The sequence below is a fragment of the Oryctolagus cuniculus genome, chromosome 3 (genome assembly GCF_964237555.1).
Source record: "Oryctolagus cuniculus chromosome 3, mOryCun1.1, whole genome shotgun sequence".
NCBI classification, from domain to species: Eukaryota; Metazoa; Chordata; class Mammalia; order Lagomorpha; family Leporidae; genus Oryctolagus; species Oryctolagus cuniculus.
In genome coordinates, this window is record NC_091434.1 from 117,920,994 (window position 1) to 117,946,240 (window position 25,247).

Consider the following 25,247-nt stretch of genomic DNA (forward strand, 5'->3'; position numbering starts at 1 on the left):
AATTACTTCCAGCCGGCCCCCCTGGGGTTATGGGTTGCAAGACTGGAAGTCATTTATCCCCTCTGTAGCTGTAGGTAATATCTTGATGTTAGATGTTACATTCTTGTCTGGAGGGTGTTGCTAAGGTGGAAACCCCAGGCCCAGAGCAAACAGTCCAGCAGTCCCTTTATCATCAAAATTCCCAGACACAACGGCCAGCCTCGAGCTGAGCGCGCACCGGTCAGCCCCAGCTGCAGTCTGCGAGATGCCTTATCCCAGCCCCCGGAGGCTGAGACCCTTGGGGGGAGCTACACGTGCTCTTCCTTGCTGGGCTTTGCAAACAAACACCTGTCCTCTCCCCTGGTGTCGGCGATGGACTGGCTGCACCATGGGCGAATGAACCCGGTTTGGAGGTTCTGCAGCCCTTCTGCATCCCAAGGGGCAGTGGGTCTCTGAGTGGTGCAGTCAGCAGGTGGCCGTTGGACACCCTCTGTGTCGGGTTCTGTGTGTGATGGGCGCCACCTGCCTCCACCATGGGCTGTATCATCCCCAGCTCTACCCCTGACATCATCTCTCCCCTGCCGCCTGCACTGGGAGGGGAAGAGTGGACACAAGGGAAGCAAAAACCAAGCCCCTTCAGGCCCAGGATTGGTGACCTAACATGCCAGCACACAGAAGGCACGAGTACACACACGACATGAGCCGGAGCCCTGGCTGTGGAGCAGGATCCCAGGCTGGACCTTGGGGAGCCCTGGCTGCAGAGCGGGAGTCCCAGGCTGGACCTTGGGGTCTTTCCTTGAGCCAAATACAGGAGTTGGTTTTTGGTGGGCACTGTGCCCCTTCCATGGCTCTCAATCAAGGGGTTCTTTGCAGCGTGTGTCCCCGTCCTGTGCGGCACTGGTTGCAGGAACCAGTGAATGGGGGGGAGGGCACCCCTCAGGACTGTGCCATGGGGTGCAGAGAGGCCACCGAGGCTGCTGCTCTGGGCACTGCCCTCCCTGAGTGAGGGAACCACCGCAGGCTTAAGCACCACGTGGAGCGCCTTTCCTGCCACCTGTCCTTGGGGCCCAGGACTCCAACCAGCGCTCATGGGATGATGGGACATTGCAGGCAGCGGCTTAAGCCACTGGACCACAACACTGGCCCCAAACTTACGTTTTAATTCTGCTTCCCGCAAGTTTTTTTTTTTTTCTTTTGAGAGCCAGAGAGCCAGAGCCTGAGACAGATAAGCAGGAAAAGAGCCCTCATCTGGTTCACTCCAGGGGCTGCACTGAGAAGTCGGGAGCCGGGAACCCAACCCAGGTCTCCTACCTGGGTGACCGGGCCCCAGCTTCTTGAGCTGTAACCGCCGTTTCCCGGGGTCTGCACTGGCAAGAAGCTGGAGGCAGGAGGCAGGGATTGAACGCGGGCACTGCTTTCCAGAATGGTGCCTGGTACCCACGTTACAAACGCACCGAGCCAGACACGCCAGCCTTGCAGTGAAGAGCTTTCACCGCGAGGTGACGCTGTTCCCAGGAAAGCCGTGGGCAGCGTCCCGGAGCCTCGCCTCCAGCGCCCACGCCGGAGAAGGCGCAGCGCACGCCGGCCTCCTGCGGGCCTGAGCCCTGGCCCCACGGGGCTGTGGGATGGAGGGGGCACCAGGAGGAAGCCCCTGTCCTGGGGTACGTCCTGCAGAGGAGGGGCTTCTCCGGAGCCCCGGAGAGCAGTGGGTGGAGCATCAGGCACCTGCTGCTGAGGTGGGAGGAGGTGGAGTCTTCCCGCTGAGCCATTGCGCGAGGCAGGCAGGTGCAGCCCTCCTCTCTGGCGCCTCCAGGCAGTCTCTCTGATGGTGTCCCAGATAGTGGGCCGGGCCTGGCAGTCCCCCACGCTTTGACCCTGCCTCTCCCCTATGGCCTGATCACCATATGGTTCCCCCGGGTGCCGCACCAGAGCAGTGGTGCGCGCGTGCTACCCTGCTCCCCGCCCTCCATCCTGGACACGCTTTGTCCAGGCACCTGGCCCCTCCCCTGGGTGTTTCTGTGGCCACGAGGAGGTGGAAAGAGCCACGAGGGACTTGGAGTTCCGGGTCTGCCATTGTCCTGTGGCCTCCCAGGCGCTCTTCAACGCTGTGATAAAATATACGGGATACGGACAGACTTGGCCCTATTTAAGGATGCTGTTGAGTGGCACCCAGCGCCGACTCGGTGGTGTGCCTCCCACAGTCTCCAGAACTTCACTCGCTCAGCACCAGCGCCCCGGGCCCGGGGAACCCCCTTTCTGCTCACCCCGGCTCCTGGCACCTCCTCTCCGTGGACTTCCACTGTGTTTGCTCTCTGATGTCTGGTGGATTCGGCTTTCAACGTTCCCCCACGGCGTCGTCTGTGGCAGAACCTCCTTATTTTTTAGGCTGAAAACTATTCCAGGCTCTGGGGAGAGGACATTTGGTTGATCCCTTCCCTGGCTGATGGGCGCGTGGGTGGCTGTTGCCAGTGATGCCACTGCGGACATCGGAGGCCAAATATCTCTTCAAGACCCTGCTTCCAGGGCTTGAGGGTACAGAACTGGCGTCGCTGGGTGGGATCCTAACTCTGCTTCACTTGGGGTGGGGTGGGGGGGCCACCAAGCTGCCTTGCACAGCACTGCAGCGCTGGGCGCCCCACAGGCAGGGCCGAGGTTCCACAGTGTCCACCCTAAGCCAGGAGGCGGCCTCTCATCGCCTCTCATCGGGGTTGATCTTAGCACTTGTCTGCGCTCGGTGGCGCTGCCTCTTCTCGGGTGTTACTTGGCTGTTTTTGTCATCCTTCCTTGGGGGACTGTGGATGGCCATTGGAACACTTTATTTTGGTTATGGTTGAATTTTAGGAGTTCTTTATACACTCCTGCTATTAAACCCTTCTCGGATGTATGACTTGCAGATATTTGCTCCCATTCCATGGGATTCATTTTCACACTGTTGGGGGGTAAAATCTTTGCTTTGGATCAAGTCCATTTTTTTCTCAATGTATTTATTTGCCTGTGCTTTTGGAGTTCTATCCCCCTCGCCAAAATCATTGCCAAAGCAGTGTGAGGGAAGTGTCCGGTAGGTTGCTTCTGGGTTTTGGAGATTAGTGCTTATGTTCAGATCTTTGATCCATTTTGAGGGAATTTTTGTGTTTGTTGTAGGTAAAGGGCCATGTCTTTTTTTTTTTTTTTAAGATTTATTTATTTGAAAGTCAGAGTTACAGAGAGAGAGAGAGAGAGAGAGAGTCTTCCATCCGCTGGTTCACTCCCCAGTTGGCCGCAACAGCCGGACCTATGCTGATCCGAAGCCAGGAGCCAGGAGCTTCTTCTGGGTCTCCCACGCAGGTACAGGGGCCCAAGGACTTGGGCCATCTTCTACTGCTTTCCCAGGCCAAAGCAGAGAGCTGGATTGGAAGCGGAGAGCCAGGACTAGAACCAGCGCCCATATGGGATGGTGGCGCTGCAGGTGGAGGATTAACCTACTGCGCCACGGTGCTGGCCCCTGCATCAGTATTCATAAGGGGCATTGGTCTGTGGTTTTCTTTTCTTGTAATATCTTTTTCTGGTTTTGATATGTATTTCCTGAGCTGTTGCCATGAACTTCCCAAATACCAGAGCCTTCAGCCAGGTACTGTTCACTACAACATAGCATCACAAGGACATCAACCGTTAAGCCAGCAGCCATGGATTGCATTTCTAGCGGGAGCCCAGACTCCCACTAGAGACACACTGAGAAGACATTGAGAGAACAGTTGGGTCACTGGATTTGGGAGGCTCCAGTCTATAGGTTTTCTCAGTTCAGTCCTGGGAAGCTGGCAGTCTGGGAGGTCGAAACTATCCCTAGATAGTATTGAAATGTATTTCTTGTCACTGTGTTGACATTTACACCGATGGTACAAAAGCAAACAAACCTAGTGTCCCGGCTGCTCCACTTCTGATCCAGCTCTCTGCTAATGCACCTGGGAAAGCATTGGAGGATGGCCCAAGTCCTTGGGCCCCTGCACCCGCATGGGAGACCTGGAAGAAGCTCCTGGTTCCTGGCTTTGGATCAGCCCAGCTCCAACCCTTGCAGCCATTTGGGGAGTGAACCAGCAGAAGGAAGACTTCTCTCTCTCTCTCTCTGTCTCTCTCTCTCTCTGTCCCTCTCTCTCTTCCTCCCCTGCCTCATAACTCTGACTTTCAAATAAATAAAATATTTTTAAAAACAAATATACAGAAAATCTATAAAGATGTGATAGCATAACCAACACTGTCAATCAATCTGACCTAAGGGACATTTATAAAATCCTCCATCCCAGAACAGTAGAATGCACAGAGTTTCAAATACACACTGAAAATTCACCAGGACTGATCATGTTCTGTGCCATAGAAAAGTCTCAATGAATTTAAAAAGACTCAGATCATACAAAGCATATTACCTGACTATGATGGAATCAAACTAGACGTCAACAACAGGAAGAGATTTGGAACATCCTCAGGTATTTGGCAGCTACTTGCCTTCCTTCTAAAAGACTTACTGATCAAAGAAGAGATCAAGAGGGGATTTAGCTATTTGGAACGGAAGGAATACAGGAACACAACATCTCACAAACTGCAGTACAGGGAAATAAGTGAGCAGCACTAAACACTTAGGCTTGAAAAACAAGGTCTCAACTCGGCACTCTGCTTACACCCTTCCAAAACAGCAAGAGGAGAAAGCGATCGGACCTCAGAGAAGGAGAAGAAAGGACAAACTGAAGGGCAGGGGTCGGTGAAAAAGAAGAGAATGTTCATAAAGTAACCACAGGACAGTTCTTTGAGAAACCCAATGAAAGCGGTAAACTTCCTGTGAGTTAGATAAGGAAAATAAATTAGTTACCAATGTCATGAGTAAGATATGCTATCACTACAGCACCAACAGACTTTTTTTTTAAGATTTATGTATTTATTTGAAAAGCACAGTTTACAGAGAGAGGGGGAGGGAGGGACAGTGAAGTTGATCCTCCATCTGCTGGTTCACTCCCTAAATGGCCGCAACAGCGGGGGCTGGGTCAGGCTGAAGCCGGGAGCTAGGAGCTTCTTCAGGGTCTCCCATGTGGGTGCAGAGGCCCAAGCACTTGGGCTATCCCATTCTGCCTTCCCAGGAGCATTAGCAGGGAGCTGGATCAGAAGTGGAGCAGCCGGGACTCTAGCCAGCACCCATATGGGATGCCGGTATTGCAGACAGAAGCTTTACCCTTGACCCCACAATGCCAGTCCTGAGAATCAGCAGATCTTATAAGGCTTGTAAGGGAATATTATAAACAACTAAATACCAATGAATTTGACAACAGTAGCAAATTCTTTGAAAATACAAATAACCAAAAAAAAAAAAAAAAACATAACCTGAGTATTCCAGTATCTGTGAAAGAAAATGAATTCGTAATTAAATATCTTCCCAGAAAGAAAACTAGAGGTGCAGATGGCCTCGTGGGAGGATTTTAAGTAGCACTTGAGAGATGTAATTCCCAGTTGACGCAACTCTCTGAGAAAATGGAGAAGAGAGTAGTCCCTACTTATTCCGTGAGGCCAGCGTTTCCCTGATACCAAAACTTGACAAAGATTTTACAAGAAAAAAGTGCAAAATAATGTCCTTAATAAGCATAGATGCACAGATTCCTGAAACACATGAAGAACTTGGATCCAATAATACCTTTAAAAGGACACGAGGTTGGCCTTATCCCCGAATGCATGTCTTGTTTAACATTTTAAAACCAGTCAATATGGTTCACCCTTGCCAATCAACTAAAGAAAAACCGATTACTTGATCATCTTGGTAGAAGCAAGACACTTTAGACAAACTTCAGTGTCCATTCGTCAGCAAAATTCTCAGGAAACTCAGAATGGAAGGGAGCTTCCTTAGCCTGATAGGGGTTGGCGGCATTCCCACACGCAGTGAAAGTCATACTTAGGATGCAGCACCGGCCGGCGCCACGGCTCAGTAGGCTAATCTTCCACCTAGCGGCGCCGGCACACTGGGTTCTAGTCCTGGTCGGGGCGCCGGATTCTGTCCCGGTTGCCCCTCTTCCAGACCAGCTCTCTGCTATGGCCTGGGAAGTCCTTGGGCCCTGCACCCCATGGGAGACCAGGAGAAGCACCTGGCTCCTGCCTTCGGATCAGCGTGGTGCACCGGCCGCAGCGCACCAGCCGTGGCGGCCATTGTAGGGTAAACCAATGGCAAAAGGAAGACCTTTCTCTCTGTCTCTCTCTCTCACTATCCACTCTGCCTGTCAAAAAAAAAAAAAAAAAAAAAAAAAAAGATGCAGCACCCAGTGCTTTCCCCGAGTGACCAGCAGCATCTGCTCCGCCCCTTCAGTTCCTCAAGGCACTGCGGGCCCTCGGGCTGGGTGCAGCAAAGTACAGCTGTGTGCCTTCACGGGCAGCCTGATCGCCAATGGACAGTCTCAGGAATCTACCGAAAAATCCATGAGGTGAGCGCATGAGTGTAACAAGGTTTGAATGAGCACCATCAATAACAAAGCCAAGGGGAAGGGGTGGGCATTCGGCACAGCAGTTTGTTAAGTGACCGCTAGAGACGGAGGGGCCTGACTCCTCCGCTTGACAGACTTGTATAGAAGGTGAGTTTCTGTATGCTAGTAAAGTGATGTTGGCATCCATTTTAAAATGTATATTTTTATAAATTTAGGATATTAAATGTAGTCCTTATTACAAATATAATATTTGTAATAAAACAAAGTATCTGAAAATTGCACAAAAAGAAAGCAAGAAGGGAATCAAATTGTCCACTACAAGTAGTCGACTAAACACAGAAGAAGGCAGTAGTGCAGGGAGTGAGGCATGCAAGCACAGTAGGACATCCCCTGGCGAAGACAGCAAGGCAGAAATCCCTGCTTCTGTTCATTACTTTAAATGTAAATGGCTTAATCTTTCTAATTACATGGCAGAGATCAGCAGGATGGATAACATACATGTGATCTAAGCATGTGCTGTCAGCAAGAGACCCACTTTATTTTTTTTATTTTTTTATTTTTATTTTATTTTATTTTATTTTTTTTATTTTTTGACAGGCAGAGTGGACAGTGAGAGAGAGAGACAGAGAGAAAGGTCTTCCTTTGCCGTTGGTTCACCCTCCAATGGCCGCCGCGGCTAGTGCGCTGCGGCCGGCGCACCGCGCTGATCCGATGGCAGGAGCCAGGAGCCAGGTGCTTTTCCTGGAGAGACCCACTTTAAATCCAAAGACACAAAGAGATTGATATTGAAATGATAGAAAAGGATATTCCATGCAAATAGTAACCAAAAGAGAGCAGAGGTGAGAGAGGTCATACCATGATCAGAAATTATTGACTTTAAGTGAAAAATTATCATGGGCAAAGAAAGACATTATGTATTGTGATAATGGTCAACTCATCAAGAATGCGTAATAAATATAAACATGCGTGGATCAAAACAACCCCCAAAATATTTGGAAAAAATTGACAGATTAAAAGAGGGAAAAGGAATTCTACAGTAATAGTTGAGGAATTAAATACTTCACTTCAATAACGGGTAGACTAGCTGGTCGGAACACCAGGCAGGAAACAGAGAACTCGAACAACACAATAGATCTTACCCCACAGAACATGCCACTCAGCAAGAGCAGAACACAGTCTTTGCACGTGCACATGGAATGTTCTCCAGGGCGGACTCACGGGCATCAGGCCATGCAATCCATTCGGTGTCTGCACCCCACCCACCCCACCCAGATCCATATGTTGAAACTAATTCTAGTGTGAACCATCACAGGTGGGGCCTCTGGGAGGTGGGGGCCTTTTAGAGGTGGGCCTTGAGGAGTAATTAGGTTGTGAAGGTGGAGCCCTCAAAATGGGCTTAGTGCCCTGGTTAGAAGAGACCGGAGAGCTGGCAAGCCCTGTTTCCCGCCACGTGAGGTTATAAGCAGCCTCCAGCTCGCACCAGAGTCTGACCATGCCTGTACCCCATCTTGGACTTCCCAGCCCCCAGAACCGTGAGACCTTTCTGCTGTTTATAAGCCACCCAGTCTACAGTACTTTGTGACAGCAGTCCAAACTGCCCAAGACAGACACCAAAGCAAGCCTCAATGCATGGGAGAACACTGAAATCACACCAATCACACATTCTCTGACCACACGGGATGAACCTAGCATCCATGAGAGAGGAAAACCGAAACTGCAGAAATATGTGGGAATTAGACAAACATTCTTGAGTGACCAATGGTCAAAGAAGAAATAACGGCCGGCGCCGCGGCTCGCTAGGCTAATCCTCCGCCTGCGGCGCCAGCACCCCGGGTTCTAGTCCCGGTCGGGGCGCCGGATTCTGTCCCGGTCGCTCCTCTTCCAGGCCAGCTCTCTGCTGTGGCCCGGGAGTGCAGTGGAGGATGGCCCAAGTGCTTGGGCTCTGCACCCGCATGGGAGACCAGGAGAAGCACCTGGCTCCTGCCTTCGGATCACCGTGGTGCGCCGGCTGCAGCGGCCATTGGGGAGTGAACCAACGGAAGGAAGACCTTTCTCTCTGTCTCCCTCTCTCACTGACTCTACCTGTCCAAAAAAAAAAAAAAAAAAAAAAGAGAGAGAGAGAGAGAGAGAGAGAGAGAGAGAGAAATCCCCAGGGAAACAGGGAAATCAGAATCCCTTAGAGGGCGCTTTGCAGTGGCAGGTGCCTACCTTTAAAAGAGGGAAGATATTTACAGTTTGAGGCACTAAAAGAAGAGAAAAGTAAACCCAAAGTCTATAGGGCAGAGGAAATGCTAGAGATTAGAGATCAATAAAATGGAAAATAGAAAACCAATAGAAGCAACAAAACTGAAAGTTGGTTCTTTGAAGATAGCGACAAAATTGATAAACTTTCAGTCATACTAAGGAAAAAATGACGAGACACGAAAAACTAAAATCAGAAGTGAAAGTGTGCACATTAATTGTAAGCTAACAAACTGGAAAGGATTATCAGAGAGCAAATCCAGGCACTCTGATAGATACAGTGTCTCCACTGTTAGGCCAAATGCCCACCCCTATACCCACTGACTGTTGACAGGGGTTCCAAGACCGCTGGCCAGGGGGAACAGGAGTCTGCAACGCGTGGTGCCGTGACAGTCGGATTTCTGCTTCCGAAGAATGAACTCGGAGCCGCCCCTGCGCTAGTCACAAACGTTGACTCAAAGTGGGTGAACAACGTACGTGTAAGATACAGACTCTGAAACTCGGAGAAGAAAGTGCAGGGCTAAATCACTGGGTGTGGCAATGGATTCTCTCATGTGGCTTCAGAAGCATGAATAACAAATGAAAAATGACTTCATCAAAGCTAAAAATGCCTGTTCATGAAAGGATGTTTTCAGAAACTGAAAGGAACATATAGAACAGGATAAAGTGTAGGCAAAGCATGTATTTGATAAGGGATTAATATCCAGAATGTAGAAGAACTAAAACCCAACAGCATGAGCAACTTGATTAAAACGTGCACAAAAGGCTCAAACAGACATTTCTCTAAAGAATATATGTGGGGCCGGCGCTGTGGCGTAGCAGGTAAAGCTGCCACCTGCAGGGCCGGCATCCCATATGGGCACCGGTTCAAGTCCTGGTGCTCCACTTCTGATCCAGCTCTTTGCTGTGGGCTGGGAAAGCAGTAGAAGATGACCCAAGTCCTTGGGCCCCTGCACCCTCATGGGAGACCCGGAAGAAGCTCCTGGCTCCTGGCTTCGGATTGGCTCAGCTCTGGCCGTTGCAGCCATCTGGGAAGTGAACCAGCTGATGGAAGGCCTCTCTCTCTCTCTCTCTCTCTCTACCTCTCCTCTCCTCTCTGACTTTCAAGTAAATAAATAAATTTAAAAATATATATATGCACATGGCCAATAAGCTCTTAAAGATGGCCAACATCGTGGTCATTGGGGTCAGAGGAATGCCATAATGAGATACCCCTGTCTACTAGGAAAGCTATAACTTAAAAAGAAGTGTGGGTGAGATTTCAGAAACATTGGAAACTTCACACATTGTTGGTAGGAATACAAGATTGTGCAACCTTTGTGGAAAGAGTTTGGCACTTCCTTGAAAAGCCAAACAGAATTTCCATATGACCCAGCATCCCTTCTCCTAGGTGTTCAACAGAGTTGAAAACAGGAACCTAAATGGCCGCGTTCATCACAGCACCATTTACAGTAATGAAAAGGTGGGAGGCACCCAGGTAGCCACGAGCAGGTGAATGGGTAAGCTGAATGGGATGTGCCCAAACCTCGCGATATTACCCAGCCATCAAAATCGAGGAAGGGCTGAAGTGTGCCTGAACCTTGAAGACGGGCCAGACACAGAAGGAGGAATAGTGTGTGATCTCCCTTCTCTGAAATATCTACAGCGGTTCAGCTCACGGAGGCAGGACGCAGAGTACAGGTTGCCAGGCGCCTGGCGTGGCCGGGGTTGGGGGAGGCCGGGAGCTCCTGTTCAATGGCTGTTGGTTTCTCTTTGGGCTGGTGGAGGGGGTCAGATGTGGATGATGTGATGATGATGGGGCACAGCAATGCGGATGTAACCAGTGTCCCTGAATTGCACACTCGAAGGAGCAGGCAGGTGGGTAATTGGCCTAGCAGTGGAGCCTACGACCTGTCCATATCAGAGTGCCCCGGGTTCAAGTCCCAGCTCTGCTCCCAATTCTAAATAAACACCTGGGATGGGTCCCTGCCTTCCACGAGGGAGACCTGGCTCCTGACTTTGCCTTTGCCCAGCTCTGGTCTTTGTAGATATTTAGAGAGTGAGCCAGTAGTTAGAAAATCTCTCTCTCTCTCTCTCTCTCTCTCTCTCTGATCCTCTCCCTCTCAAAAAAAGTAAAATAAAGTTAAAAAAAAAGTTTTAAATGGTTAATATGGCAACTTCCATGTTATATAAATATTTTACTACACCCACCCAGCTGCTTGATTCGGGCCCATGAGACGGGAGGAGAAACCTACTGAAGGGCTCCCGGGAGAAATTCTCCAGTGAGAGCTGACCTGTGAGAGGCCAACCGGAGGGCAGCAGCAGAGAGGGAGACACGCAGGGCCCTGGTGCAGTCCTGAGGCTGTGGGCCCCTGGAGAGGAAGCCAGTCCCATCTGGAACTTACAGGTATGTAAGATGTTGGTTTTCTTATCTTCACCAAAACAATAAACCCCAAAGAAATAAAACAAACAAACAATAAACCTTAGCTTCTTCGGTAGAGCTGCAGATCCAAGAAAAAAAAATAAGGATCACTGCAAGGTCCAATTAAAAATCGCCCAACTGAGACGAGGGCATTGCAGCGGAATCTCTGTATTCCCGCATCTCCGTCAGGAAGCGGCGGGCAGGATTCCGAAAGAGCCGTCCCTGCCTCCCAGACTGCCTGTGGGGACCACGGGGATGGGAGAGTGTGAGGAGTGTTCCAGAAAAAGGGCCTACGGGGCACCGCGGGGTCAAGCTGTCCCTTCCTGGCCGGGCACCGGGATGGGCCGAGGGGCTCTGAGCACTCTTGGTTGTCAGGTCTGTGGGAGCCACGGTCCAGGTGGCGCTGCTCAGCCCTCCCCGCGGCTGGAGTCGGGAGGCCCCGGGGCCCAGCCCACAGCCCCACGGAGAACCTGCCAGTGACAGGAAGTCAGTCCCGGGCGTGGCAGGACTTCCTGCCTGGGCGTGCCCGCTGAGGCCGGCCCAGCCTCTCCTTCCCCTTCTCAAGGTCCCCTGGCCATCCATTTCCCACGCTCTGCCCCTGCCCTTGACCTGAGCCCAATCCAGCCATACACACACACACACACACACACACTCACACACAGAGCAGGATGGTCCCTGAGCCAGAAGGGGGCGTACCGGGTCTTCTTGGGGTGGCACAGGGGATGGGAAGGGGCTGCTGGCATTGGCCCAGGTGCCCATGCCCCCTGCACTGAGGCCTAGGCGATCCACAGAGGGCTGTTGACCCTGGTATCACGTGGGGCCTGCACGGGAGACAACCTGTGGCTGCACCAGACGGGGTGCAGGCAGCAGAAGCCACCACTAGGGGAGGCTGCAGAGCTAGGCGCTACCTGGGCGGGGTGGGGGTGGGGGGAGGAGGCTGTGAGGTCTCAGCCCCAGCCCTGCCAGCAGGTGCCTGTCCAGGCCAGGCTCCCCACAGGAGCCGGCTGCTCAGAAGGCCAGCCCAGGCCGTGGCCCTGGGGGAAGCTCCCCCTGGCTCACGGGGCCCACATGCCCCGGGCAGAGGCTGCTCTGCGCAGCGAGACGGGCACACCCAAAGGGCACTGGGCAGAGCTGTGCTGCTGCTGGCCTGACACTTTCACTTTCTTTTTTGGCTTCATAGGGGGTGGGAGCAGTGGACGCCAGGGGCCTGGAACTGCACCTGCTGCAGCTCGGTTCCCTCTGAGCACCGTGCTACACACATGGTGAGGTGCCGGGGGGCCGCAGTACAGATCTGTCCACAGGGGGCCTGGCCAGCCTTCACCTGTCTCCTCCCATGGCCTCAGAACCTTGGTCCCCACTGCCACTTCTGGTGGCTGCACTGTCCTGCCCTGCCCTGGCTCTGAGTCCATGCCCCCGCCCAGGGCCTTCTGGGGGCTCCTCAATCCTTGCTCCCCTCCACCTCCCTTTCCTCTGTCCCAGCTTCGCTCTCCTCATTCCCTTTGGACAATCCAGGAGCAGACTCGGGCTGGCACAGAGGCTCCCATTCATTCATTCATTCATTCATTTTTTTTCTTTTTAAAAAAAGATTTATTTATTTGACAGGCAGAGTTACAGAGAAGCAGAGAAAAAGAGAGAGAGAGAGAGAGAGAGAGAGAGAGGTCTTCCATTTATTGGTTCACTCCCCAAAAGGCCACAACAGCCAGAGCTGAACTGATCCAAAGCCAGGAGCCAGGAGTTTCTTCCAGGTCTCCCATGTGGGTGCAGGGGCCCAAGGACTTGGGCCATCTTCTACTGCTTTCCCAGGCCATAGCAGAGAGCTGGATCGGAAGAGGAGCAGCAGGGACTCGAACCGGCGCCCATATGGGATGTCAGCGCTGCAGGCAGTGGCGTTACCCACTACACCATAGTGCTGGCCCCCATTTGTTTTTTAAGGTGCAGTATACCAGGCCCATCTGAAACCCGGGAGAGAGCAGCCCTGGTCCCGCCCTTGAGGAAGGGGACAGTCCTGCCAAGAAGTCAGAGACATAGCAGCAGGGCGTGTCAAGGCAGCAGAGCAAATGCTGAGTCAGAAGCCAGAGACACCCTTGCCCATCCCCCAAAGAGTGAGGCTGTCCAGGAAAACTGCCTGGAGGAGGTGGCCTGGGATTTACTGGCAGCTGGCTGGGCCCTGGCCCGGTGAGTTGTGTTTCTATAAATAGAGATTTGGATACAGAGATGTAGACATGAGGGAGAATCCCTGTAGTGACTGAGCGTAGCCTGCAGTGACACAGTGACAGACAAGGGACACCAGAGGCCACAGAAGTGGAGAGAGAGAAAAGGCAGGCTCCTCCGGGGACTGTCAAAGGGGCTGGGGTCCCGCAGACTCTGGGCTTCAGCCACCTAGTCAGTGCCGCTTGGTCACAGCCACGAGCGTCCTGGTTATGTGCCTGGGTGAGCCACCTTTGACTCTGCCTCTGTCCCTTGTCCCTGCACCTAGGGCTTGGGGTGTGTCTGTTGGTGAGTGACCTGGGGAGGCAGGGCGAGAGCCCATGCCCAGAGCTCCCTCCTTTACCTACCGGGTACCAGGGACAACGGAGTTCTAGACACGAGCATGAAAAGGCACAGCCCAGCTGACACCACAGGCCGGGGGGGCCCCTGGGGGTCCTGGCCCAGGCCATGGCAGGATGCTGTGCCCCAGGGGATCACGGGGTGCCCGGGTAGCTACAGGGGACACCCCCGTGGCTCCTGGAGGGGAGCCACCTTGCACACCACTCCACTCGGGAACTCCAGGTGGGCCGGCTCCTCCGGCCGTCAGTGCTGGTGGTGGCGACTGCCTTATTCGACCAAGTGACCCTCAGGGTTCAGAGGGAGACCAGTGGCTCATCCCAGCTCCCGTGGGGCCATCTCAACCAGGCTCTGCCCCCTGCTCAAGGCTCCTTTCCCAGGACCGTTTGCTGCCAAGGCGTTTGGCACTGGGCGCTAGCATGGTGCTGCTGAGTTCTGACTGCCACACCTGCTGGATGCCAGATGGCCCAGGTGTGTGGCGGGGTCAAGTTGATGGGCAGGAGCCAGCTCCTGGACTCTGAGAAAGTGCCGAGAACCACGGCGGCCACTTCCTCCGAGCCCAACACACCCTGGACCGCCGGGACCCGGGTACAGTCTACTTGCAGCTGGAACGGATGCCAGAGGGAGGGTGTGTGGCTGCCCGGCCACACCGCGGGTGATGGGGCACGGGGAGCCCTTCTCTTAGCCTGGGGACACGGCAGAGGCCTCAGCATCCCTCCCCCCAGAGGAGAGCAAAGCCCGGCCAGGAGCAGAAGAGGAGGCCGGAGGTGGAGGTGGAGCGGAGTCTGAGCCTGGGACAGAGCCTGCCGCAGCCCCACGAGGTGGGCCTGCTGGAAGACCCTCTGCACCCCCACCCGGAAGTGCTCCCGAACTGCCCTCCCTCCTGCACACCTCCAGCCACAGCTCACCCTCGGCTTGTCCTCAGCTCCTCCTTCTTCCTGCCCCGGCCCCACCGCCACCCTTTCCCATCCTCTTCGCATCCACTGTCACTGGAGCAGCATCACCCTCCTGGGTATCAAAGTTAGAGGAGCTCTTGGTGGAAAATGGTTAAACGGACTCTCGTTTATTTTCTCCCGATCTTTTTCCTAGGCATACTTTTTTTTAAAGATTAATTTATTTATTTGAAAGGCGGAGTTACAGAGAAGCAGAGGCAGAAAGAGAGGTTTTCCATCCACTGGTTCACACCCCAGTGGCAGCAATGGCCAGAGCTGAGGGGCTTCTTCCGGGTCTCCCACGAGGGTGCAGGGGCCCAAGGACTTGGGCCATCTTCCACTGCTTTCACAGGCCATAGCAGAGAGCTGGAACAGAAGAGGAGCAGCCGGGACTTGAACCGGCTCCCATATGGGATGCAGGCACCACAGCACAGGCCCTCCTATGCATACTTTACGTAGTACTTTTATCACACATTTCTCTCCCCGCCCCCGAACTTAGTATAATATTGAGTTTTCTGGGGGCATCAGCATTGTGGCCCAGCAGATTAAGCCATCACTTGTGTCATGGACACACCATATGAAGTGTCACTTTGAATCCTGGCTGCTCCACTTCAGATCCAGCTCTCTGCTATGGCCTGGGAAAGCAGTGGAGGATGGCCCAAGTGCTTGGGCCCCTGCACCCACATGGGAGACCTGAATGGAATTCCAGGCTCCCGGCTTTGGGCTGGCCCAGCCCCGGCTGTTATTGGCATTTGAGGAGTGAACCAGGGGATGGAAGATCTCTCTGTGTCTCTCTTTATTATTCTGCCTTTCAAATAAATAAATACTGGGTTTTCTTGGACTGTGAAAGTTCTTTGTAAAACGTCTTTTTAAAAGACTGTGTAAGATTTCCGCCTAGGGTACACTGTATTTAATTAATTCCAATTCTTCGGCATTTAGGTTCTTTCCAGCAGTTTTTTGCTATGGGAGAACAAGCTTTCAAAACATAAATCTGGGGGCGCAGTGACTAGGGCGCCACTTGAGACGCCTGCTTCCCAGTCCTGAGTGCCTGGGTTTGAGAGCTGCTTCCACTCCCGTTCCAGCTTTCTGCTGATGTGCACCCCAGGAGGCAGCAGATGGTGGACCAGATACTTGGGTCCCTGCCACCCACGTGGGAGACTCTGCTCCGAAATGCACCCACTCACCTGCCGAAGGTCCTCAAACAGGGTACAGGGCCATCCCAGGTGTGGCCCTCCTCTGCACATGGACTTCGGCCTGACACCTCCTGGCAGGATCATGGCCACCAGGGTCCGGTCCAGGCTGGCCCCCACCCCCCTGCTGCAGCTAGGGTCCAGATGGCCTCAGCAAGCTCCCCCGCTGGGGGGCTGCAGCTGACATTTTCAGAGTCCCTGTGGGTCCCAGAGTGCACTCCAAACTGGAGCAGAGCCCAGGCCGAGGACCAGGCTCGGATGTCCCAACCACGGGGGTTGAGAGCTAAGCAGCAGGCAAGGACAGGGTGTGTGTGGGGTGGGGAGCCAAACTGGAACCAAGAGAGGGGAAAGGCAGGCCGGGAGTAGAGAAAGGGGCCTCAGGGATGTTCACGCCAGCAGGGTCCCCCCACCCAGGGGTCCGGCTATTAAACACGCTCGGGAGTGGGGGTGGGGTGCAGAGAGCCTGAGTGGCCATTCAGCCGCTGGGGGCAATTGTGCAAGCAGGAGGGCTCCTGCCACACTCTCCTTGGCTGCTGGCTACACGGCGTGTGGGGACCTGGCCCAGGAAAGGGTCAGTTGTGTGTCAGACCCAGGGCATTGCTCAGGACTGGGGGAGCAGGGCCTCAGTGTAGGGAGAATTGGGGGCGGGCGCCCGGGACAGGGCTGGGAGGGGACGACAGATTTGCTGGGATGCGTGGGCCCGGATCCTGCACCACGGAGTCGCTGATGTCCCTGGAGAGTAGCATGTGGTCCTGGCCTTGAGGGCCCTTCCTGGACACCTGCACAGCGCCAGCTCCAGAACCAGGGGCGAGGGGCTGACCCACAGCCGGGACAGCAGCCAGAGTTCCAAGCTGCCGCGGGAGAGGAAAGGTTTTCAAAGCCCACTTCCCTTCCTCGGCAGAGCTGTTAGGCAAACAGGATGTCCTGGAACAGAGAAGGTGGCAGTGAGCTTCAGATGTGACTGCCCAGCCCGTCCTGCTGCTCCCCACCCACCGAGGACCTACCGCCCAGCCTCACCCCCTGCCTGACTGTGGGCGGACCACCAAGGGGAAATGGCGTTGCTGCCACCACGTGGGGCTGCGGGCCGCTCTGAGCACCTGCATGCGAGATGGAACCTAAGACAGCAGCAAGACCAGCACGGGCTCAGATGTGAGTCACCTGCCGAGGGGAGAGCCCAGCCAAGCAGGCACTGGCTGGCCTGTGACCTGTTGCAGAATGCGGACGGGGCCTGATCTTTCCCCTCCTAGGCGGCCCAGAGACTTGTGTGTGCTTCACCCACACTTCCTTTTCTGTTCTCTCTCTTGCCCCCACTATAACATAGGGCAACAGTTCTTTTCTTTTTCCTTTTCTTTCTTTTTTTTAAGATGTATGCATTTGAAAGGCAGAGTGACAGAGATAGATGGAGAGACAGAGAGAAAGGAATCTGCCATCCACTGGTTCACGCCCCAAATGCCCACAACAGCCGGGCTAGGTTAGGCTAAAGCTAGAAGCCAGGGACTCCATTCGGATCTCCCGAGCCGGGGGCAGGAACCCAAGTAGCACCTGGGTCACTCTTCACTGCCACCCTGGCCCGTCAGCATGATGCTGGATTGGAAGAGCTGGGAAGCTGTCACTGGAACCAGGCTCTGTTATGGGATGTCGTCGGTGCCCCAGGAGGCAGCTGAGACTGCTGGGCTACGATGCTGTCTCCTAGGAGCGCAGCTCCGAGGTCTGCGGTCACAGGACTCTCACGTGATGGAGGGGCAGGTGTGCGGCCTGGTAGGTAATATGCTGCTTATGATGCCCACTTCACAGATCAGAGTGCCTGCTGGGTTCAGGTCCCAGCTCCGGCGCCCGACTCCAGCTTCCTGCTAATGCAGACCCTGGGAGGCAGCAGTGACTGCTCAAGGGATGGGGCTCCTGCCACTCAATGAGGGACGCCTTGATTGAGTTTCTGGCTTCTGACTTCCGGCTCAGCCTGGCCCATTGCTAGGTGTCTTAGGCATTTGGGAGAGTAAGCCAGTGGATGGGTGTGTGTGTGTCTCTCTCTCTTCTCTCTCTTTCTCCTTGCTTCTCAAATAAATAAAATAAAAATGTAAAAGAATTATTAAGGTCTTAAAGGGCATTTGTTTGGCCGGCGCCACGGCTCACTAGGCTAATCCTCCGCCTGCGGCGCCGGCACACCGGGTTCTAGTCCCGGTCGGGGCGCCGGGTTCTTTCCCGGTTGCCCCTCTTCCAGGCCAGCTCTCTGCTGTGGCCCGAGAGTGCAGTGGAGGATGGGCCAAGTCCTTGGGCCCTGGGGCCCTGCACCCGCATGGGAGACCAGGAGAAGCACCTGGCTCCTGCCTTTGGATCAGTGCGATACACTGGCCGCGGCGGCCATTGGAGGGTGAACCAACGGCAAAAGGAAGACCTTTCTCTCTGTCTCTCTCTCTCACTGTCCACTCTGCCTGTCAAAAAAATTTAAAAAAAGGCATTTGTTTATATCAATGTTTACACGGTAGACATTAACACCAGTAACTTAAAAAATGTATTCCTTTATAAAAATTTTAATTAAAAAAGCAGTGATAGGGAGAAAAGGAGAGAGAGGGAGAGAGAGAGAGAGGGAGGGCGCACTTCCATATGCTGCTCACTCCCCCAATGGCTGCAGCAGCCCAGGCCAGGCCAGGTTGAAGCTAGGAGCCAGGAACTCCGCCTGCAGAGGGGCCCGAGAGCATCTGGGCCATCTCCCGCTGTCTTCCCAGGCTTGTGAGGAAGCTGAATAGGGACCAGAGCGGCTGGGACTCGAACCAGCGCGCCAAGGTAGGATGAAAGAGGCTGCAGCCTCACAACACTGGCCCCTAGTGATTTATTTTCTTAAAAGATTTATTTCATTTATTTGAAAGACAGAGTTACAGAGAGAGGTAGAGACAGAGAGAGAGAGGTCTTCCATCTGCTGGTTCACTCCCCAGTTGGCCATAACGGCCGGAGCTGCACCAATCTGAAGCCAGGAGCCAGGAGCTTCTTTCGGGTACCTCTCGCAGGTGCAGGGGCCCAAAGACTTGGGCCATCCTCTACTGCTTTCCCAGGCCATAGCAGAGAGCTGGATGGGAAGTGGAGCAGCCGGGACTCAAACCGGTACCCATATGGGATGCTGGCGCTTCAGGCCAGGGCGTTAACCTGCTGCACCACAGTGCCAGCCCCGATTTTTTTTTTAAACAGCAGATCTGTTTCATGGTGATTCCTTTTTTGTGAAAATCAGCCATATTTTCCCAAGAGAATAAAGTGCAGGGAGAGAAGGGTGGTGCTGTTTGCGAACCTTAGCGCTCAGCTCACAGGAGGCAGCTGCGTTCTCCACTCCGCTTCCACAAGCGATCCTCACTGCGCGGGGCCTCGGCTGGGGAGCATCAGTCTCCCGGACCCGCCCCTGGGCAAGGGCGGCCAGGGGCCGCGGGCTCCTTGGGCCACACTTTGGGGAGCGTGCTGTGGCCTTTGGCTTCACACGGTTCGTTCTGGGAGACAGCGAGGACCCCTCCAAAGCCGGGGGTGGGGGGAGCTGCCAGTTTGTGAGGAAGCACAGCTGCAGCAGGTAGGCGCACCTCAGCCCCAGGGGGAGCCCGGACGGAGGGTGAGCGACAGAAGGGAGTCCGGGACCTCTGTGGTTACTCCTCATCTCTGCAGTGCTCCCTTTGGGGTAAATCCTCCCTCGAGTTGTGGCAGAGCCTCTCCCCCTTGCACTAAGCCGCAGCTGCCGGCTGTCTGGAAGCTGCAGACCAATGCATGCTCGAGCCTCCCCCAATCACACCCTCCCTCCTTGGCGTCTCCTTCTTGCGCTCTTGGCAGCCGGGGTGGCACTGGTGGCCCCCTTTGGTGGCAGAGCTGCAGCATCCTCATCGGAGTCTGCAGTACGAGCTTGGCCGGGGCTGCCTGGGGCCCCTGGTGCTCGCAGAGCTGAGCTGCCTGGAAGCCCACGGCTTCCCTTAGCAGGGCAGGGCCTGGGAAAGTCAGGGTGGCTGTGAGCCCCGCCTCCACTCCGCGGCTTCCTCAGACCTTCCCGAACCTGGACTGCTTCACAGAGCTGTCCTGGGTGGAGCCTCTGCGCCTGACCACTGTGCACTGCGGGGCTGAATGCGGGGCCTTCCTCATGCTCTTCAAACTCCCAATAGATTCGCAACGGAACCAGCTTCTGATAAGTGCAGGATGTGGGGTCGGCGTTGTGCTGTACAGGATCAAGCCGCTGCCTGCAGTGCCGGCATCCCGTATGAGCACCGGTTTGAGTCCTGGATGCTCCACTTCCGATCCAGCTCCCTGCTAATGTGCCTGGAAAAGCAGAAGATGGCCTAAGTGCTTGGGCCCTTTGCACTCACGTGGGAGACCCGCAAGAAGCTCCTGGTTCCTGGCTTTGGACTGGCCCATCTCTGGCCATTGTGGCCATTGGGGGAGTGAACCAGCAGATGGAAGACCTCTCCCTCTCTCTCTCTGACTCTGCCTCTCAAATAAATAAATCTTAAAAAAAAAAAAAAAAACAATCCACCAGTGTGTTGGGCGTCTGATGAGGGTGGGGTGGGCCTGGCTGATCCTGGGGAAAGAAGGGTCAGTGTGCTCCAGGAACAGGACACACAGGGAGCAGAATGGACTCACGCATGCGTGCCTGGCCTCCTCCTGAGAACCACCGTCCCAGGGCACAGCACCCACCCCACAAAACATGAAAATCAACCATGTCTCCATCCCACCCCCAGGTACATCCACTTATGATGGCGTCTAAATGTCCCACACGAGTTCAGGGCCAAATCATGTTCAAACTGCAGCAATTACTTACCACACCTCATACGACAGACACTACGTAAATACTGCCTAGGGAGCAGTAAGGGAGGTCTGTCCACGATGAGGTGCAATTTGAAAACAACGTAATGCCAGCCTGAAGTCGGTGGAATCCACAGGTGTGGAGCCCCCAGAAAGGACCAACTGCCTGCGTCACCCCAGGGAGGCCAGACTCAGCCGCATGCTCTGGCCTGCAACACGTGTGCAGGCTTCACACACAGCACACGTGGGCAGGGGCTGTCCATGTGCGTGCGGGGCTCAGTTTCGTCTCTTGTGCTTCCAGAACGTGGTCCCCGCAACACTGCTCCTCCGCCTGGGAACCAGAATTCGGGCCACATTACGGCGCTGACTGGGCCAGAGCCCGGCCCGGAGTGCAGTGGAACCCGAGGCTATTTGTAGATACAAGGATGAGAAGCTGCAGCTGTAGCCACGGGGACTTCTGGGGGTGGTCTTGCAGCAGAAGCTGCCTGGTACATCATTTTATAGCAGGAGTTACACAATCAGAGCTCCAGGCTAAAACTGTGGACCTGTATTGCAAGGCAATTTGGGTGAATCTCCAGGTACAACTGAGATTGAATCAACGTCACAGATCAAATGTCTACAACCCGAAGGACTTGGGGCCCGTGAGCCCCCACCGTGTACAGCCTACCTGGGTGAGGAAGCGTCACCCAGGCTCTCCAGCACAGCTACGCTGGGATGGAGGAAGACGGTTGGGTGGCGGTGGGGTGGGACCCGCCAAGGTTCAGGAAGCTGTGCCGATGCCAAGGAGCCCCTGGTCTGGAACAGCAGCCATGAGGGCCAGCGATCCCACCAGAGACCCCAACCTGCCTCCCGGCTCCAGCAACGCCCACTCCTCCACCCCTCAAGTGTGAACCCGGGTCTTTGTGGAGGGGCATGGGAGCAGGCACCAGGCTCGCGCAGGTCCAGGCACAGGCCAGCCCAAGGCCGGCAGCACCCTTCCTCATGGTTCCCACGAGCTGCAGGTGCACGGGTGGGATGAGCGCCGGGGAGGCACAGCTGTTTCCACTGCAGATTCCGCAAGGGCAGGCAGCCACTGGAATTGCTCCCCGCCGTGTCCCCGCTGCCCCACACCGTGCCTGGCTTGAGGCAGAGCCTCAGAAATATTATTTGTTGAGAAAATGAATGAACGAATCCTTGTTTATGAAATGTTCCACCCGCTGCTGCTTGAGGCTGCTTCCCACACTGCCAGCTGGGATAAGTTGACAGCGTGTTTGTGTGTGTGTGTGTGAGAGAGAGACACTGCCATCTACCCACCTACCCTTCAGCCCAGCGTGTGTGTGTGTGTGTGAGAGAGAGAGAGAGAGAGAGAGAGAAAGACTGACATCTACCCACCAACCCTTCAGCCCAGTCATGGCTGGCTCCAGTTACTGCCACCTGTTGCTAGCATTTGTACCAAGCCTGCTTTTGTACCATGTTCTAAATGGGACACCCATAGTACATTTAGGCTTAGCTTTTTCTTTTTCTCTAAACTGAACAGGTTCGCCTCATGGCCAGGGCAGAGTATAGTTGCTCAGTTAATTCACGTGGAGCCCAAATTCAAGGGTTTTGAGTAAACTGCTAAGATTACAAGCAGGTTCCAGCTGTCTCCTCTCAGCCACAGCCTCAGCGCTCGGCACCTCCCTGTTGCTGGGCTTGGCTCTTGCTCAGATTCCCTGGCACGCAAGGAGGCCCTTCCGCCAAAAGTGCACGCGTCTAAAAAAATCTGTCCACCTGTCTCCCCACGGCTGCCACACACCAAGTCTGGGCCTTTACATTAGAGTTCCTGACTCTCTCGGCCGTTTGTGGTTGAAGCCACTCTCTCAGCTTCCCAACGGCAAGTCACGCTTTCTCTGACACGGCAGTCTAAGAGCCCTGGAAATGCAGAAGCCGCGTGCTGCTCCCAGCTGCCTGGCTGACTCAAGGCGCTCGGGGAGAGTGCGGCTGGATGGCCCGGCACCAAGCACACGGCAGCGCGTCCCTGTCCCCAAGAGTGGTGGCTTCTGCAGTCGTCAGTGGCACAGGCCTCAGTCAGCTAACAGTGGAAGAGTCAGAGCCACGCCTACCGCTCAGGTCCCACGCCACGCACACAGGAAGGCATCTGTGACACATTCCTTTTCATAAAGCCTTAAAAAAAAACATTCGGATGGTACATTGTACCGCAGAGAACTGGAATTCAACATGTATTACACTGCTGCAATGTTCATATAAATACTCTATGCATGGACGCACTCCATTAGAAAAATTCACCTACTAGAGTAGCAAAGACCACCACCAGCAAAGCCCAGAGAAAAACCAGTTTAACAGTAGCAACACTGGAAATCACAACGGTGAGGTTTACAAAGTGTGGGAGGAGATGTCATCGCAGCTGCCGTCACTTCACAATGGGCACAATTGGAAACAGTATCTGGGACTAGCAGTGTATAAAAATACTTCTTTTTTTAACCAATACTTTTGATAGGTAGAATAGCACTAAAAAAAAAAAAAAAAAAAGAAAAAAAAAAAAGGCTGTGTAGTTATTCCTTGTGAGGACCTACTGAAACAATTCAACGGATGTCCCGCGAGCTCTTAAGAGCAGCAACCTGGAAAGCAAGGTCACAGTCACACACACACACACACACACACACACCACAACCACATATGAAAATAAGCTCCTCTTTCCGCCATGCACACCGAGTCACTGCCGGGCCTCCGTGCGACACAGGGCGAGGGCCGGCCGCGTCTGCAGCCCGTTTCCACTTCCAGGGTCCGGGGAGGCGTAGAGAGGCAAAGCAAGCGGGCGTGTGCAATCCCCACTCGGCCCGGCAGTGGCGCTTAATCCGGCATGTCAATATTTAACTTGGGAGGCGGCGGCACGAACTTCCCGGGGCTCTGGGTGACCACCCTGGTCTTCCCAAACACGGGCGCAATCTTTGGGGCTTCTGGAACCGCCGCGTCTTCGGGGTCCTCGCTATCCTCGTGATGGAGGTCGTAGGAAATGTTCCCGTACTCCCGCAGAAACGGGAAGATCTCCAGCAGGAACTGGCAGAAATCGCGGCGAATGCCAAACCACCAGTGGTTGCCTCCCTTCCGCCGGAACGTGGTGGCCATCAAGGTCAGCAGGGACAGCCAGACCGGGACGAAGATGGAGACGTAGGAGAACGTGTTGTGGCCGTCCAGCCTGTGAACCAGCAGTACCTCGAAGGTGAGCAAGGGCACCACGATGGTGATCCAGCTGACCGCCATGGTCACGTGCGTCCGCCGCTGCTCGGCCGCCACGTCCAGCGAGCGCAGGAAGAGCAGCGACCACACGACGTAGTAGAGCACGACCAGGCACAGGAAGGACATGAGGATCCACAGGGGCACGAAGACCACCAGCCACGGCCAGTGGATAATGCGGTCCAGCCTCAGGGCGATGAAGATGAACTGCAGGATGTTGACGGAGCACAGCAGCTCCAGCTCCAGCGAGCGGTCGTGCCGGAAGCCCCACACGCAGGCGGCCACCGACACGGGCGACACGAAGAAGAGGGGCATGAAGACCAGCAGCCAGAAGTGGGTGCCCCTCTGCAGCCGGTCGCAGACCAGCACCTCGAACATGAGCAGCAGCAGGTGGATGCCCACGGCGATCAGCATGGCTTTGAACTCCACACAGGCCTCGCCCTCCGTGCGGTAGCGGGGGTTGCGCGCCCACACGGCCGCGCCCACCGCCGCGCCCGCCATGACCAGGAGCTTCCACAGCCATATGGGCGCAAAGACCGCCCAGTAGCTCCACTGCAGGATGCCGTCCAGGCGCAGGGGCAGCAGCACGGAGAAGAGCAGCAGGCAGGCGTAGATGAGGAACTTACTCGGGTTGAAGTCCTGGAACAGACCCCTGGGGTTCATGGCGCTGCCCCCCAGCCCAGCCCAGCCCGGCCCGCGCCCGCTCTAGGTGGACATCATGGGGCCTGGAGGCGCCGAGCTGCGGCGCGCAGAGGCCGGAACACGTGCGCGCGCGGTCACGTGGCTCGGCCGGAAGCGCGCAGGGCACTGAGTGCGCAGGCCCGCGGGCGACGCGGCGTCTACGACGGACGGGCTGTGTTAGGTCTCTTGTCGCCGCCGCCACCAGGCTGGGGGCCCGCGGCGCCCGCCTTCATTCCGCGTCCGCCGGGGAGGCACTCGCGGCGTGCGGCGCCGGGCCTGCGCGGCTGACTCCCGGGCTGGCGCGTCGGCAGCGAGCGGGCCGCGACCTCGGGCGGGCGCTTCCTGGTGGCGGCCGGAACATGGAGGCGGGTGTGAGCTCACATCCTTCCGCCGGCCCGGGGCGTGGCCCAGTGGGGCGGGGGCGGGGCTGGCTGGGTGGGGGCGTGCCCGGGGCGTGGCCCAGCGGAGTGGGGCGGGGCTGGGTGGGTGGGGGCGTGTCCGGGGCGTGGCTCGCCGCGGGTTCTCGGGCAGGGCAGCGGGCGGCGGGAGCTCCCGAGCGCGCAGAGTGAGCGTGGCGGGAAGCCCGAGTGTGCACGAACGGAGGCCGGTGGCCCGGCGAGGGCGTGCCGGTAACCATAGACCTTGTCAGGGCGGGTGTTACATGTGGGACGTGCTGCGTGGGCGGGCGCGGTCTCCGGGCCCTGGCAAGCGCGAGGGAGACCCGCGTGCGGGCTCAACGCAGGGCGTAGGGCAGGGGGAACTTTGCACGAACAGAGAGCTCCCGGGGCTGACCTCCAGGTCTGTCTGCGTGGTGGCCGTGCTGAGTGCCCAGGGGGCCACCGTGGTCTCATTCCCAGGGCATGTGCTGGGCAAGGTG

At 55.4% G+C, this 25,247-nt stretch overlaps 1 protein-coding gene across 1 annotated transcript; it reads right to left on the reverse strand.

Moving 5' to 3' along the window:
• Positions 1-22,773: 22,773 nt before the first annotated feature.
• On the reverse strand, positions 22,774-24,745 carry TMEM185B (transmembrane protein 185B). Its single transcript, XM_002712400.5, has one exon. It carries the CDS (start codon positions 24,350-24,352, stop codon positions 23,306-23,308), a length of 1,047 nt encoding a protein of 348 aa, XP_002712446.3. The 5' UTR covers positions 24,353-24,745; the 3' UTR covers positions 22,774-23,305.
• Positions 24,746-25,247: the final 502 nt, after the last annotated feature.

Coding starts and splice junctions, on each gene's coding strand:
- TMEM185B (XM_002712400.5), bottom strand. CDS start 24,352: ATGAACCCCAGGGGTCTGTTCCAGGACTTCAACCCGAGTAAGTTCCTC.